This window comes from Netta rufina (genome assembly GCF_964035555.1).
Source record: "Netta rufina genome assembly, chromosome: 5".
Classification (NCBI taxonomy): domain Eukaryota; kingdom Metazoa; phylum Chordata; class Aves; order Anseriformes; family Anatidae; genus Netta; species Netta rufina.
In genome coordinates, this window is record NC_140128.1 from 62,521,231 (window position 1) to 62,537,721 (window position 16,491).

At 38.0% G+C, this 16,491-nt stretch overlaps 1 protein-coding gene across 1 annotated transcript in view; it reads left to right on the forward strand.

Moving 5' to 3' along the window:
* Window positions 1-12,729, forward strand: part of NIN (ninein) — a gene marked incomplete at its 3' end in the record, with an annotated part of 48,656 nt that extends 35,927 nt beyond the window's left edge. The window contains exons 24-29 of the mRNA XM_084288569.1: window positions 329-487; window positions 1,079-1,228; window positions 1,775-1,873; window positions 5,522-5,713; window positions 11,294-11,407; window positions 12,520-12,729. Of these exons, the coding sequence (XP_084144695.1) occupies window positions 329-487; window positions 1,079-1,228; window positions 1,775-1,873; window positions 5,522-5,713; window positions 11,294-11,407; window positions 12,520-12,729 (924 nt within the window). The remainder of the gene's footprint in view (window positions 1-328; window positions 488-1,078; window positions 1,229-1,774; window positions 1,874-5,521; window positions 5,714-11,293; window positions 11,408-12,519) is intronic.
* Window positions 12,730-16,491: the final 3,762 nt, after the last annotated feature.

Here is a 16,491-nt window from a genome sequence, read left to right on the forward strand (position 1 = left end):
CGAATAATATATAATGGAGTTCTATTATTTGCTTGATGAGGCTGTGAAATAGAGTGCAAATTGCCATTTTGCATTGTCGAACTGCGTGCACTCACAGTAACCATGCTGGCGCACGGCTGTATCTGTGATTTTAGCAGAGGGAAGCACTTGGCTTTGCACCGTGATTAGCGTGTTGGGTTTTATTGGAAAATGGTGCCCAGGCTGGGGGGAAACCGGGAATCCTGTGCCTTTGGTCTGCAGCTACTGAAAGCCTTAGAAACCCACCTGAAGAGAGCAAATGTCTGCTTCTTTGTTTAAGGCCTAACCCTGCAATTCTGTCTGTCTTAAGAACCGGGTCCTCGAGCGGGCTGTGCCTTCCCCAGGGCCGCAGGAGCAGCAGCAGAGGCGGTCGCAGCGGGACGAGCCGGAGCAGCTCGGGCAGGAGAACGAGCGGCTGCGGAGGGAGGTCCACAGCACCACCGCCGACCTGGCCCTCGCCAGGGAGAAGGTAATCTGTGTGCCCCACCTCACCAGGGCACTTGCTGATATGAGGCAAGACTCAATGATCCTTGTTTCACAGCGGGTAGTGCAGAAGAGGGATGTTGGCCATGAGTTTTGGGTGGAAACTTGAGTAGAAAGAAGGCATCGTGGTGTGGCTTTCCTTCCTACCTGCACTAAGTAGGCAGGCACTCTTACAATGGTTCAAACAATGGCTCTTTTTTAAAGAAAACCCTGGTCATTTTAAAGAAAATCTTGGTAACTCCTGTCTTCTAAGATTTTGGTCTAACTGTTAGTTATTACCACTTAAAAAAAAAAAAAAAATTTCTTCATACTCCCAGCATTATTCACGTTTAATTTCTTAGCTTGCAGTATTAGGCAGGTTATGGGGAGAGGGAAGGGAAGACATGATGCTGAAAGCTCAAATGTCAAAAATACCAGAATCTGTTATGAGTCTGACATAGATTGATATTGTAGATGAAATAGATGCAATTGACTCACAGTGCAAAGTCAGTTTTGACCTAGTGGAAATGCCATTGTGAAGCAGGCTCTGAATGGTTTGGAATGCCTTTCCACATCTGTTCATCTCTGGTCTCTTTAGATCCGACAGCTGGAATCCACCATCCTTTCCCTGAAGCACCAAAAACATCAAAGCCAGTCAGGTATCGTCAAAGCCATAGAGCAAGAGAAATTAAGCTTGAAGAGGGAGTGTGAACAGCTTCAGAAGGAGTTGTCATCTGCAAACAGGAAGGTTAGTTTCAGATGGTAAACGTGTGAGTCAGTGCTGTGCGTATCACAACAGCTCTCAGAGATGGAAAGCTGTAATTTTCTTTTACTCCAAGCTTTGTGCTCCGTGTCTTTTTACAAATCCCTGTCCCAAGGAGCCCACGGTCTCTGTGCCTCTGTGGTGGGGCTGTCGGAGTGCCAGTATGCTGTAGGACTTCTGCTTGGCACAAACAGTTCAGTGGTGAAGCATAGGAACATTAAAAAAAATAATAATAATAAAAATAAAAAAATGCAGCCTTTCCAAGTGCTCTGCAGCACACAGTGCTCACATGCTAGCATTACCACATTTAGATTGAAAATCAGCTACTTTACCTATTATTTGACGCTTTTGTCAGCCATGCTGTATAACATTATCTTAGACATAGCTTTTAACAAAGCATTATGCTTGTCCAAATACTTAATCTTTTAATCGTGAGTCGTCTGGATGTGCAATGACTCATGACTTGCATATTGAACACAGCAGATGAAATGAAACTACTGCCTTTCTAAGGAAACTGCCTGTCTTCCGTAGATCAGCCAGATGAATTCTCTTGAACATGAATTGGAAACCAGCTCAGAAAATGAAGGGCTGAGAAAAAAGCAAGTCAAGCTGGATGATCAGTTAATGGAGGTACTGTTCAATAGGTGTTGACTGTACTGGCTGTAGTGGGGAGGTTTATCACTATCTCACTGAATTTGTGAATTTATTTACAAAAAAAATCCTCTTCAGGGGGAAACTGATTGAAACTAGAAGAATCGATCCCCTCTAATAATAATAATGTCATCTTTTATGATCAATAGTAGTGTGACAAACAAGTTCCTATGAAGTAAACTGGTTTATCATAATTCATGTAAGATCTGATAAGAAGTCAAATAGTGAAGAAATTTGCTTCTGTGCTTGAGGCAAGGCTAACATTTTCCTCTTCCTTCCTGAAACATGTAACCTCAAGTTTCTTAACTAATATTTGCATAATGCTGCTCTTAACGTAGAAACCTGTTATTTACTATGGGAATAATTTGCTGAACTGAAGCCTTGCTACCTTATCTACAGCATAATCAAATAACAATTTATGCAACTTGCTTTTAATCTAAAGGCATGAGTGAAAACTTCAGTTGAGACTCTTCAAAAGCCTCTCATAAATGTGGAGGCTTGTTTGGTGTTGCTGGAGATGGATTGTATGTTATGGGAACTGCTTAATTCTTAGGTGATCCTGGTTACAGGAACAGAAATGTTTAACTAAAGTTGCTGTATCCCCTGTGGTCAGGACTGACCTGGGAGCTGTCTCTGCGATTTTGTCTGTATTTGAGTCTAAAACATAACATAACCCCATCAAAGCTTTGGCATGTTCCATAAATTAAAGTATCTTCTAGATGAGACTTTTACAACACTGTTAAAAATATCTCATCAAGTGAGTGAATGGGAAACATGTTATACCTAGTATATTATGCAATTTAGCTGTAAAATTATTAATAACTCAATTGCAAAAGATGAGATCTTGACGAGTTACTGACTCGTTCTTATAAGTTTTTATATCCTGTGCTTTTATGTGTTCTTAATTATGCTTTGGGAAAAATCCAGACACTTAAATCCTTCAGTACAAACATCAAGTGTGGAATCACATTTCCTCCCAAAACTTTGTATTTCACACATGCAGGATTTTTGTTACTTCTGATAACATTTTCCCAACAGGTGTGTATAACATTCACTTAACGCTTTGACTTCTAACTTTCTCTTTTGTGCCTGTTCTCCTTTTGTTCATGGCTAACCTGTCTAGAGCTCAGTGGTTGGAACTAGCAGAGAAGGGTGCAGTTCTCTTTCTGAAATAGTGTGCGAAGGTAGAGCAATCATTTTCAATGTACTACCATAGCATGGAGAAAACACGTTGTCTTTTATGGATTTCTATTCCATGTGTCTCTTAAGCAAAGATGCCACTATTCATTTTAGTAGTGTTCTTTGATAGCTGCCCTAATTTGGTGTGGCTAGCACATTTCTGTGATTTGATTCTGGAGGCAAAAAGCTTCATGTTTGTAAGGCATTACTGTGAAAATCGAGAAAAGACCAATTGCATCCCAAAGAATTAAACTGATCGTAAGAAAATGAAAAGTGGCTCAACCCCTTCCTTCTAACCCAATGACTGTGAGGCTTGAAGGTGTTCTCATGTTTACCTCTGACATCCTGCATGCTTTTTGACCAGACAAACGTTTCCTTAATACCTGATGTGTGACCGCACTCACCCTAATAGTCTAGCAAATTCATTACTGTTTTACTTCCTTCCACAACTGAATATGGCAAAATACATTGTTTTCATTAACTATGCCACCAGTATTTGTTCTGAAGATGTTGTTAACATTTATTGATTGTTTCATCAGCACTTCCATTAGTTACTTGTGTGTTTTACAACATCATACCAGCATCATATGAAACCCTAAATAAATTCCACTGAAATTTCATTATTTACTTAGTCTGTAAAGGACCTGTTCTTTTACTGACGAGTTGATTCAGGAGAAGCTACTAACAGATTTAAAAAAAAAAAAAAAAAAAGGTTGTATTTTCTAAAGTATTTTTAAAATATTATAAATATTTAAGTTTATATTCTGTTTACTTGGGCCAGCAGAGGTGAACAGACACTAACATGGCCAGGCACTGACATTACCACACTTCAAACAGGCCAATACTATGTCTACATTAGAGCAGTACCCCTGATACCAAAACTACACCATTACGAGAAATGCTTATAGTTGATTCCATTATAGATGAACTCAATAATTGAACTATGGTTACTAATTGAGCCCTTAATTACAGCATTTGCGAAAGGAAAAGTAATACCACTAACATAGTCTCACATACCTTTTCCTAAGGGACCAGAGTAATGGTTATGAGATAATGAGGGAGAATTTTATGATACGGTTAAATGACTTTTACAGGAAGAATGATCTTTACAGGAAGAAAGCATTAATCTTATGCAAATTCAAGCTCCAAAATGGCTTGGCTGAAACATCAGGGGTTTTACTGTGTAGTTTAAGGGGATTTTTTAGTATTATAACTCGTTACAGCTCTGAGACAGTCTTACCTGGATTTTATTGTAGTTTGGAAAAATCACACAAAACAATTTCAATTCATAATATTGTACAAAAGTTCATCTAATTCTGGGATAGTTTATCTGTCTCTTCTAATTACAATGCTACTATAGTGAGGTAATTCCAGAAGTGCCTGACTTCTCTACCCACTTTCATCCAGTAACTGCTGTGGCATTGCCTGGCAGCAGCACTTAACTAAAAGATGTGGGAAAGCTAAACCTTTTCGAACAAGTCTGTTCTTAAATGCTCTTTTTGCTACAGCAAGGATGATTATGAATGTGAATTATTACATGTGAGTGGCCTCGTTGTACTGCTACAGAAGCTTTTTTTTGGTATAACTTCACAAAGGACACCCAGTATGTGCAAATGCTGTGTTGGCAATAACTGCCTTTTATATAACAGACTTGGTACATGCAGTAACTTTCTTAATGAAGGCAAGACTTAAGTTGGGAATTAAACTACTTCAGGTTACTACATGCATGCATCTCTCAAGGGCCCCTCTGGGTACACTTGCTTATGCAGCACACTTAGGACTCCAGAATTTCTATCAAGCTCTGCTTGTGGTGTGGCTCTAAATGAAAATCATAAAATGCGCTGAAATTTCTACAGTAGTGAACATAAAGGTGTATGGGATACTAAATACCGAATTTTGAATATAATGTAGTAGACAGCATGAAATTACTTGAATTACCATACACAAAAGGAAAACAAGTTTTCTATATAGGGAATTTATCTCTCCATTCTAAATTAAAGACTAGAAATGAGCAGCACTGGTGAACAATAGCCTGCCTCATGCTAGTGTCCTTATTTGTAACTAGATACTATTTTGAAAGAGTTACTAAGATCAAGGTGAAAATTAAAAAGGAATATTCAAGTTAAAGCTCACCACAGGCCCGTTTAAGTTTGCCGTGATTTTATCAGAAATTCAGTGAATTATAGTTCAGGTCTGAAATTATGAATCAAAGTTCACTCTCCTTTAGACTTCAGCTGTAGAACTACACATAGAGAGGCATTTTTTCATTGAAAGGAGGAGTTTTAGCTTCTGTTTCTGACTTCAGGGTTGTTTCTCTCGTGTACAAGGAATTATTTAAGACTAAGCTGATGTCTAGTGAACATGTATCGTGCAAAAGAAACTCTGAAAAACACCTTGTGTGAACTGCAGTGCTGCTTTCTGCTGATGGCGATGTGTTTTGCTGTTCAGATGCTCCACTCCAGCAGCAGCGTGATGCTTAGCCAGCCGCCGCACCCCTGGGAGCTCCAGCAGCAAGGCTGTGCCGTGGTGCCCAAGGACCAGTTCCTGCAGCTCCAACACCAGCTACTACAAGCAGAGAGGAGGAGTCAACGTCTTCAGGAAGAACTTGAAAGCAGACCCTCTGAAACAAACATGCAACAGGTAAAGCCCTCGTTTCTCTGCAGGTTATAACTTTAGAAGGGTGTTCAGTTAGCTGACTGTTTTTTTTTCATTTGGATGAGATCCATTCTCTGTTTATGCCAGTTCAAAAATTAAAATTCATTCTAACAAAGGTTTGTTTTGTACATCTTTGACATTTAGCATATTTAGCTTAAGCCATAGCTCATTTCTGACGTCCCCTTCTTGAAATAAAATCACTTCTATCCACATTCAACTGGCTTTTCTCTTTCTGATCGGTGTGCAGTAAATGTTTTTAGTTTTTTCTTTACCTACTGTCCATGTCTGGAACCATTGTCTTGAAAAACACGCTACATGTGCAATATCATATATACATCAAATATAAAACATCCGTTTTGGCAGTTCCTGTCAGAAGGAATCCTACTGTCAGATGTAGTAGAGCATAATACAAACAAGTAATCCCTTTTATAGGGTCAGCCCATCTGCATTATTTGGTCATGACAGGACATTGTTTGGACAACACTGTTCCTGTTATACAGAGACTTCATCATTGGCATTTCTGAAGGAAAACAATCTAATTCCAAGGAAGAATACAGTCATTCAGCATGTTGGGCTGAATCACTTCTAATATTTTAACGTGTTAAGTTATAGGTAAGAAGCTTATAGGTAAGAGTAGTAATAAGCTCTGGTAGAAAATGTTGCATTTCCCATAAGAAAATAAGATTTTAATTAGGCTTGCCAAATGACTTGTTTCTTCAGAAAGTATCCAGATCTCTAAAGCCTCAGCTCTGGCCATATGTCTTACGATCAAGTTGTATTATCTTATATGAAAAGATAAATAAAACACTGACGTTTTTATTAGAAATACAAGTTTCTTAATCTGTTAGCAGAAAAAAAAAACTTTACATTTTACACTGGGTTGTTGCATTATAAAATATAAATAAAAATATATATGTATAGCAAAGTTCAAGACTGAAGTTCAAAAACCTCTGACCATGCATAATCATACCATCATGCCATAAATAGGATATTTTTGAAAAAATTTATGGAGAAAGAATATATGCAGTAATGATAGTTTCTAAAGCCTACAAAACTTGGAGTAAGATTTTATTTTTAATAAAGACATTAAATTGAATGCTTCTCCCTCAAAAAAAAAAGGAGCTTAGCAGCAAATAATATAGGATAAGGAAAAAAGCAATTATAAGGTTCTCTCACTTTCAGCTGATGGAAATGCATTACCACAGGCTAATGTGCTTGGTCACATACACTAGAAAGCAGAGCATGCAGTTTAATTTTGAAATCAATAAAAGCCATCTTACAGCAGTAGCATCTGCAAATGAATGGGCTGTGAATTGCATTAGGAGTCATTTTGTAATTTTGCCTCTGAAAGCCTGAGAAACAATTTGCAAACTAGTCACATCCTGGAACTCGTAGTTCTACAGATGCATTGCTTATGTTTCCTGTAGAAACCTTTTATCCTAGAAGGTTTCATAAAGTTAAAAATCCTTTTAGAGAGGTTTTGCAAGTATTTGCTGTCAATATACTTAATCCTTTTAACTTTCATTTTTATATTGATTTTTGCTTAAAGTGAATGGGTATCAACAAGCTCCCAGTTTACGTCTCCTACAGCTGTTTTCATGAGCTGTACTACATAATTTTCTAAAATCGTTAAACATGCATTCTATAGCAATTAAAAAAGGCTAAATTTGTCAGTACTTTAAGCTGAGACAAACTGAAACATTTCTCTAAGCACATCTTCATTTAATTCTCATTGATTCTTTTTTTTTTTCCTTCACCATCATTGGCTGGATATTAGGAAAAATATCTTGAAAAATATCTTCACTGAAAAGGTTGTGAAGTCTTGGAACAGGCTGCCCAGGGAAACAGCTGAGTCACCATCCCTGGAGGTCTTCAGAAAACGTGTAGGTGTAGAGCTTAGGGATGTAGTTTTGTGGTGGACTCAGCAGTACCAGGTTAAAGGAAGGACCAGGTGATCTTAAAGATCTTTTCCAGTCTAAATGATTGTATGGTCCTGATTTCTAGGGTTAACATCTAGTTGAGCTTATGTCCATTTTAATGTTCCCTTTAGCATGTTGAAAAATTGCACCTTAATCCCTCTTCTTCATCCTTTCGCCAGTGAGTACAATGTCAGGTTGTCCATGTTACTAGGTGAATTTAACTACCTAGTTTTGCTGCTACTGCTATGCACCTTGCAGCTTTTTTCGTTCAGGTATCCCAAGTTATCCTCCTCTTTGAAATTCCTGTGTCCTCCTCATGCTCTGCAACTTCCATTTGCTTTCTGATCGTGGTGGTCTGTGTTCTCATTTGTATGACAGTCAGTGTTAGCTGTTGTCCACCAAGGTTACAATTCAAGCTTCACCAAAATAAAACTCCTGGGCCTTTTCTCCTGTGGTGACCTGTCTGCACTCTTCTGAATTACAGATGACTGTGCCTGCTGTGCCTAGTGCTGTGATCCCTGTTGCACAGTAGCAATTGCTGCACTCCTTTTCCCTTTCCCTTCTCCCTTTCCTTGCTCAATAACTAGAGCTGTGGGCCTGTTAGTGACCCAAGATTTTCCCAAGTTCCCTTACAGCCTCTGCTAATCACTATTTTTGTTCCCAGTACTTTGAGTTGCTCAACTCCCCCCTTATTCTGGTCTTAAGTTGAAAACTCAAATAACCTCCGACCCAACAGCTTGTTCTGTCTCAAGAAAAGACTTGCGACTAAGTTTAAAATAGAAATGCAAGCAAGTTTTCAAAGGAGGTCAGCTGGACTGCATTTTTCACAAATGCTATTTGGCAATCTGTGAGACACATATAGCAGCAGATAATTTCCTCTTGAGAAACTTAACTGCTTTGCTAATTGCACTTAATTACTGTTATTGATCTTAATCCCCCAAAAATGTGGATAAACCCTCTTCAGAGACCTTACGTCTAGGAAATGCATCCTGAATATTTCCTTAATTGCATTTGTGTAGCGCTAATACGAGTATTCAGAGAAATATGTGATACTCTGCATGCTTTCTTGTGTGTGTTTTATGTCTTGTGTTGCTTGCTTAGCTTGTATCGGTGGTTTGCTTTAAGTAAACGTAGATATTTAAAAGAAAATCTGGATATCAGGGTGAAGTATCCCACTTGCCTTCTTTCTCTAGGCCTTGCTACCGGAGCAGCGAGCAGTGCATGCAGATTCCTACAGGAGGATCGGGCACCTCTGACAGCTTGGCTGCTTATGATCTCATTCCTTACCATGATAAACACACACAAACACACGAACTGGCATAAGCTGAGAAACTTGAGGATCAAATGTTGTGCTTTTTTCTAAAAAAAAAAAAAAAAAAAAAAAAAGTCTTCACAGTGTTATTTCCTATTTATTTGTCTAGAAGCTATTTTGTGGAAGTTCATAAGCTGCCCTTTTTAATTTGTTACAAATCATTTCTATTTATGTTATTTAAAATGTGGATTTGTTCAGCGGGGAAAGAGACTATTTTTCTCAAATGGTATTAATTTTATATGAGACTTGAAGAAAATCTGAGGTATTTATACTGCGTTTTTGTAAAAGATGTATAAACTTTTTAACAGGGAGAGATGACATTTTTGATGTAAATGAAAAATAAAAATTTTTTTAAACATAATGTCTCTTGTCTTAATAGTATCAATAGTCTCAGCTTTATGGAAAAGAATTAACAAATTTAGACAATGTCATGGATATTGAGGATTATCTTATCAGGACTTCACACTGAGGCCAGGCTGGATGGGGCTGGGGGCAAGGGTGTCTGCCCTTGGCAGGGGCTGGGATTCGATGGGCTGTGAGGTCCCTTCCAGCCCAAACCATCCTGTGATTCTATTCTATGACTTCTGGGAAAGATTTGTAGCATGGGATATACTTACATGCAGATATGCTGCTTCCCCAGCAGATGTACATGCAAATTTGAGAAAATTTCCAGAACACATTCACATATCTTTCTGTTGTGACCATAAAGTAAAAATAGTTCCAGAAAAGGGGAAAATTATTAACAGCCTTTTTTTCCCCTCTGATGGCATTCCTTACTGATTTTCTTTGGTCTCAAATTACTAGATTAAATGACGTTTCTTTTCCCTAGTAATTTGAGGTCTACCAACACTGCTTTAAGACCTATGTTTTTTCTAGTTGGGAGCCATGAACCTTTTCAGCTGTTTCCTTTCAACGATCCTTTTGCTTATCTTAATGACCTTAAAGCTAATGTTTGAGCTGGCTTTTCCCTTTAAACATGCAATAATATGAAATCAGGCAGAACCTTCTCAAATTAACTTTAAACCAAATAACCAAATAACAAGGATCACAGATGTTGAGACCACTAATTCTTAGATTCCACTGAACTACTCCCTCAAAGCTCCTGTAACCAGTAAGAAATGTTATGTTCAGCCACATTTTTGAATTCCAATCAAATTACAAAAGATAGCTGAAGATAATTTGTTTAGAAAGTCCCTTGCAAAGTCCCTTGCAAATTCTCCAGTTAGTACTTTTATTAACCTGGAACCATCTCCTGTCCAGCAACACTTTAAAACTGCTTTCTGTACAGCTCTCTGCAACTTTTTTCCAACTTTTTTACAAGCAAAGTGTTTGTATAACCCCACACAAAGCCTTAAAGAGTTTCTGGTGTTCCAACAAATAGTATGTTGAGTGGACATCCATCAATCCTAGAGGCTCTTTTTACAGTGGTTTAGATGAACAACCAACTTCTTGAACTGGTCTCCTTCCTCGGGGTTTTTTCATTCATTCTGCCCCCAGAAATATGAAGGTACTTTGGTTTTGAAGGTGTTTTGTTTTAGGGAGGTTAGTGCTTTCTCAAAGGTAATCTGCTCAGGTGGCTTCTTAACATTAGCATCAATAGAAAGACAATAACTGTTGGGAAACGGATTAGAACTCCTTATTGTTCCTGGTTTTTCTAATTTATTTGGGAAAACCTCACTCAACCCCTGGTGTAACAGGTGCCCTCATGACAATGAGTTACTATCCTCTTAGTTAGATTGTCCATCACTTCACTGAAGGAAAACAGCAAAAGCATGCTAGAGTATTCAGAAGATTATCTGTCTACAACTAATCTGAAGAAAGTAAAAGAAAAAAACAAGTTTGGGGTAACAGCACCCTACTTTTTTAGGATATTATTCCGTTTTGAGGGGTCTTTGGCACAGAAGTATTGCACAGTCAAAGTGATGCCATTATGCCATTGCTTTTTTTATTTTCTTTACCCCTAAAGTCACTACAACTTTGATTGGTATTGTTTCCCACGTTCAGCAGGTATATGGCAACACCTAAGAACAAGGAAAGGAAGCGATCCAGATCTAATTAGCACAGACAAGATGGAAATTAGAATTTTAGATCAATTTGTCTTAGATCTAGTAATCTAAAATATAACTTAGATTTGGAAAAATCCATTAAAGCTGTGAATGTCCTTTAAATGTTGCCATAAAATTTTGCTTCCACGAGCTGTTTATTAACTTAGTTGACTCTTTAAAATGGACTCAAGTGTGGATTGCCAACTTTTTTCTTATGCATAAAGTGAAAGGAAGAAGACTGGTGAATGGGAAAAGATCCTCGTTAACTGATTCTCTTGTTGCTTTTCAGGGGGGTCATGAGCAGCTTCTGAAAATGATGGAAGAACGCATGATGGATGTTGAACAGAAACTGAGGCTTGTGAAGAGGCTTCTCCAAGATAAAGTAAATCAGCTGAAAGAACAAGTAAGCATTCTTGCTCTTTTCCCAGCTCTTCCCCACTGCTTCTGTAAACAACTAGGCGAGCTAAAGTCGCCAAATCATTCTTGCTGAAAAGAAATTTAAAGGAGTTTTCCTTTCTCTTTTAATGCATCTGAGCTACAGTAGAACATATTTGCCCCAAACTTCCCCCAAATCCAAACTGGGACAGTATTCACTAATCATTATTTATTTATTTCTCACTAATCATTAATTCATGAATCGTTAATCCCAACAGCCATGCATGTTTGGTATGCTGATACACTTAAAGCTGGGAAACAAACGCCAAATTTGGGCCAAGTATTTTAACTAGAAAAGTTGCTTAAAAAAGGAGGAAAGCAAATTTCCTGAAGAATACAGATGGGATTAGTGTACAACATGGATTTTTTCCCACATCCTCTGCCCCATTATACCCTTTGCTTGATGTGATTTTGGGGTTTCCATTCTTGCCCTGGTCTGCCTTCTTCAGGAGTTTCCAGGAGCATAGGAAAAGCTGGCTTCTGAACACTTAAGAAGGCATGACATGATAACAGTGGGGAGAATATCTGTTTTCTACTGAGGTACAGTCTCCTCTCTCATGTTAAGGAAGTGCTACACTGACAGGGCCTTCTGCTAAAGGGCTGTTCCCAAAAGCATGCAGACAAGCGCTAGGTGCTCTCCCTGATTTTATAGGGGGAGCTGGCAGTCCAAACCTCTGTGGAAATATCTCTGGGGGATCACGGGGTGTGTGAAGTTAATCTGTCTTTAGAGGACAAAGGCTGTAAAGCAGTAATGATCTGACAGACGAGTCATTTGAAGCACTCCGACATCTGCACGAGCTTTCAAGATCCTCACAAAGTCTTTCTGGTTTCAAAACATTCACAGCATCCATGAGGACTTCACAAATGTATAGTTTTTAACAAATGAAAATAGCATGAATGGGTGGGCTGTCTTCCTTTAATATGTTACAATGAACACATTACCTATATTCCCAGCGCTGTTCTTGCTTTTAATTATTCTTAATTTTTCTTTTGCTTTTAATTTGCTGAGTAATTGTGTTTCATTCACAGTAATTGTGTTTCGTTCATTTGCTGAGTAATTGTGTTTCATCCACTATTCAGCTTTCCAAGAACACTAAAGCAGATGCAATGGTCAAGGATCTCTATGTAGAGAATGCACAACTGCTGAAGGCTTTGGAGATGACAGAACAGCGCCAGAAAACTGCTGAAAAGAAAAACTATTTACTAGAAGAAAAAATTGCCAACCTCAATAAAATCGTAAAGAACTTGGCATCCCCAGCTTTTAGTTCAGCATCCGAGTTAAGGTCATAGCAAAGCCATTAAGTATGCCACAATCCCATGCACTTTACTGAAATGTTAATATTTCAGCTTTTCACTATGTTGCCTTTTCTACTGGTGAATTTTAGTTAACAGATGCCTCCAAGGAGATGGCAGAGCTAAATCCCAAACCAGACACTGCCAACAGATCTTTTGTTTATTCCCAAACTGTTTTTCTGCTAAATTTTGCCTAAAAGTAATTTTTGGTATTTAAAAATACAGATGTTTTTCTAGGTTAACTTATTTTGATACTTTGGTTTTCATTTAAAATACAAATTCTGAATTTACTGATTTGGTTGTATCTATGTAGATTGAAGCCAATGTCTAATGCAAATTTATGGTATTGAATTAAAACTTTAAAATTCTTTTCATTTTCTAGGGTACTTCGTGGCCCAAATGTAGTCATATTGACGGGTCAGTCTTGAACACTGTCAGTGTAATTGCTATTGAAAGCAAGACTTTACTGTTGTCATCTGTATCCTGCAATCTGGTTCTAGTTTCTGTAAAGCAATATGCTCCACCTTATGCATTAGGCATCTGGATTTTTCTTCATGGCTGTTTTTCTGCAGAGCTCAGAAGAAAAAAAAAAAAAAAAAAGGAAACAAAAATATTAAAATATGTAAATAGACTACCGCATCCAACTAAGCATAACCGTATTTTATCAGAAGAAATTTCCCAGATGGCAAATAAAGACTACTGCTTTTTTTTTTTTTTTTTTTTTTTTTTTTTTAAACTGTGCTGCCAGACAACTTAAAAATTGCAGAGGCCTTAATTTTTTGTGTGTGGAAATTAGTTATGCTAAACAATGGAAGAGTCGCTACACAGAAGTGAAGAAGTGAGTTTATATAACTTGTAAATGGAGTAAAGCAGTGGAGTATGTTTATTAAGCAGCTGGCAGAAGAATGAAGAGGGGGATTTGGGCGATTTCTTCAGTGAAATCCTGTCTTTAGGCCTCACAGACGTGAACTTTTGCCACTTAAGCAGAGTTCCGTTTGACATGAGTGATGATTTAGGAAGGTATGTTGTTTGTACTAAGTCCTGATACAGAATCTACGTTTGTAATTAATTGTGAGGAAACATATTTGATGTGAATACAAAAAAAACTCAGGGAATAATAGCCTATATTACTTTCCGTCAATATAATACATGTGGATATTAATGTCACTAGATGAAGATAAGCATGCATTAAGAAGAGCAGGATACACCAAACTGGTTGAGTATTACCTTAATGCTCCCAGACCAACCTGCAGTAGTGTTGTAGTTGTGGAGGCTGAAGAGCATCCAGGTTTGTAATGATCTGTAATACCTCCTAAGTGATGAGTTTATGAGGCTAGGGAAATGCAAGTGCAACAAGAAGTAGCCGAATAAGAGCCTGCATGCTCAAGCTTGTATATAATCCATTACTACTGCTAACAGTCTGAAGGAGAGGCTAGCCCTGCCTCCAGCAGTAAGTCACACTGAAGCAGCGTACATAAAACTGGTGCAAGGGGCCATGCTGGCAATACTTGAAACTGGACCTCTTTACGTATGCATCATCGTGGTTGCAGAGGAAGAGGGCAAGGTTCTTTGTCTCTGGGACCACTAGCAAGGTGACACTTAAAATAGTGTTTGTAATGAGCCAGATGTCTCCCAGACTCTGGGATTAGACTGCCTGCAAGCTGTTGAGTAACCTATTGAACATTATTTTCGCTTGGTACTGACTAGCATGTGGCTGTAGGGGATGCCCTCTATGTCTAAAGGGTTACCTGCTGCTTGGAGGGTTGACAGACTCAACTATACATACTGCGTATGACCTCCTCTTCTCCCTTCTCCTCCTCCATCCCTTTATGCAAGCAGTGTAGTGGAAATGGAAATCCAATAATGGAATACCTTAGAGTAACACAAAATCCTTTTAAATTATTTCACTACTCTGCTATTCTAAAAGCCTGTGTTGGTTATTTGTCTGCATAATCTCAGAGATTTACATATCCCATTTTTCACAGGCTGCAAAAACAAGTCACTTTGACAAATTGCATTCGCATAAATTGGAGCTTGCTTTCAAAATCTGAAGTAGGGAGATCTTTCTTTTTACATTAATCACTGGTATCAGTTATAACAAACCTCTGTGTGCGGGTACCAGGGCTGTGTGTTAGCAATATGGTAGTTGAGCTAAAATCATGCTTATGCTATAGAAATTAGCAAAGTTTTAAAATACTTCAGGAAACATAGGTGAGGTTCAGATAATCAGGACTACATATTATCAGCTAGTACATTTTAACGCTCCTTCATATGGTGACCTAGATTTAGTAATAATGCTCTGTATGTGACCAAAGTCTGAACACTGACATAAGTGAGTACTTCACTTGAGCTACTGTGGAGTTAATTTCACATTACTCATTTTAAAGGCTAGACTACTTACCCAATTCATTTAATCTCCTGGAATTTACCAGTTGTTTTTTTGTTTTGTTTTGATTTTAATCAGCCATTTCTAGAGCACAGTACAAGCCAAAATATGATATTATCATTGGAATATAAGGAACAAGCAGAGAAAAGGGATTTTGACTTCTCCTTTTCTCACCCAACCCTGTCACTACTTTTTTTTCACTTAGCTTCAAAAATTTAACCTAAACACAAGAGAAAGTAGAAGGATGGAGGGAGAAGAAAATGGTAAATATTTTTTAGACAAAACTCAAATTTCACTGGAATACTTGCGTGAATTAATTCCCAGAAGTGCCTTTTGTGATTACATACACTACAGCCTTTCTGTACTGTACCGTTTGTGTTGCTACAGGACAATTTTCAGGACAATCCCTTCCCAAGTGGAGGGAACGCAGAGAAAAGTAGCGCTGCTTGCCAGCGACTGTAGTGTTGCTTGTTGGTTCGTTGTGTCAGCAGCTACTTCTACAAAATTAAAGCTACTGAAAATAAGCATATAAACATGTTCAGCATTTGTGGTCTTTTGTGTGTGAATGTGTCTCCTACGCAGCACAGGCGTTTTAAAGATACCAAAGTATTTACTGGTATTCTGACAGTCAAAGCTCACTGAATTTCTAGGCCGCGTTCCTGCAACAGGTCTCACCAATTAAGATGTTAACCACTGTATTACCAGGAGGTGTTTTGAAAGCATTCAACTCTTGCTTTGTGAATCACTGTGAAAATAAAGGCACAGAGATATCTAGGGTTGGGATTTGGGGGAGAGGAGGAGGGAGAGGCAGTGGCGGTATATGACCGAGTTAAATTTACCCGTACTGAATTCACACGGGTGGACGTGCTGTGTGTCGATTTAGGATGACACAAAGGTTCATATTCTCAAATTACCACTTTAAATACAAAGAAATAAAATTGAATTCTTTGAATTCTGATGGAAGTAAAGGGTTGTAATATACATAATATTAGCCAGATTATATGTAAGGTAGAGTAGGGGACAGTGGACCTGTCAGGAGTCAAATGCCCTAGTTTACTTTCAGCAAAAGTAAAAAAAAAAAAAGTTTTACTTTCTCTCAGGTTTTCCATCGTTTACCTGTTAGGTCTCCTGTGCTGTGTCAGATGCTGTCATTGCTGCCGTGTTGTGTATAAACGAGAACAATTGTATATATTTTCTATTATGTTTTGTTCCAGTGTAATATATTGTCCTTTCGACATCATGTAAAACTGAAAGATGAACCAACTTACATGTTATTTATAATGAATGTAAAAAAAAAAAAAACAATAAATGACTGTACGATCCCTGTGTGTGGTGTTTGTTTTTTTTATTATTATTTTATTTTTATTTTTTTA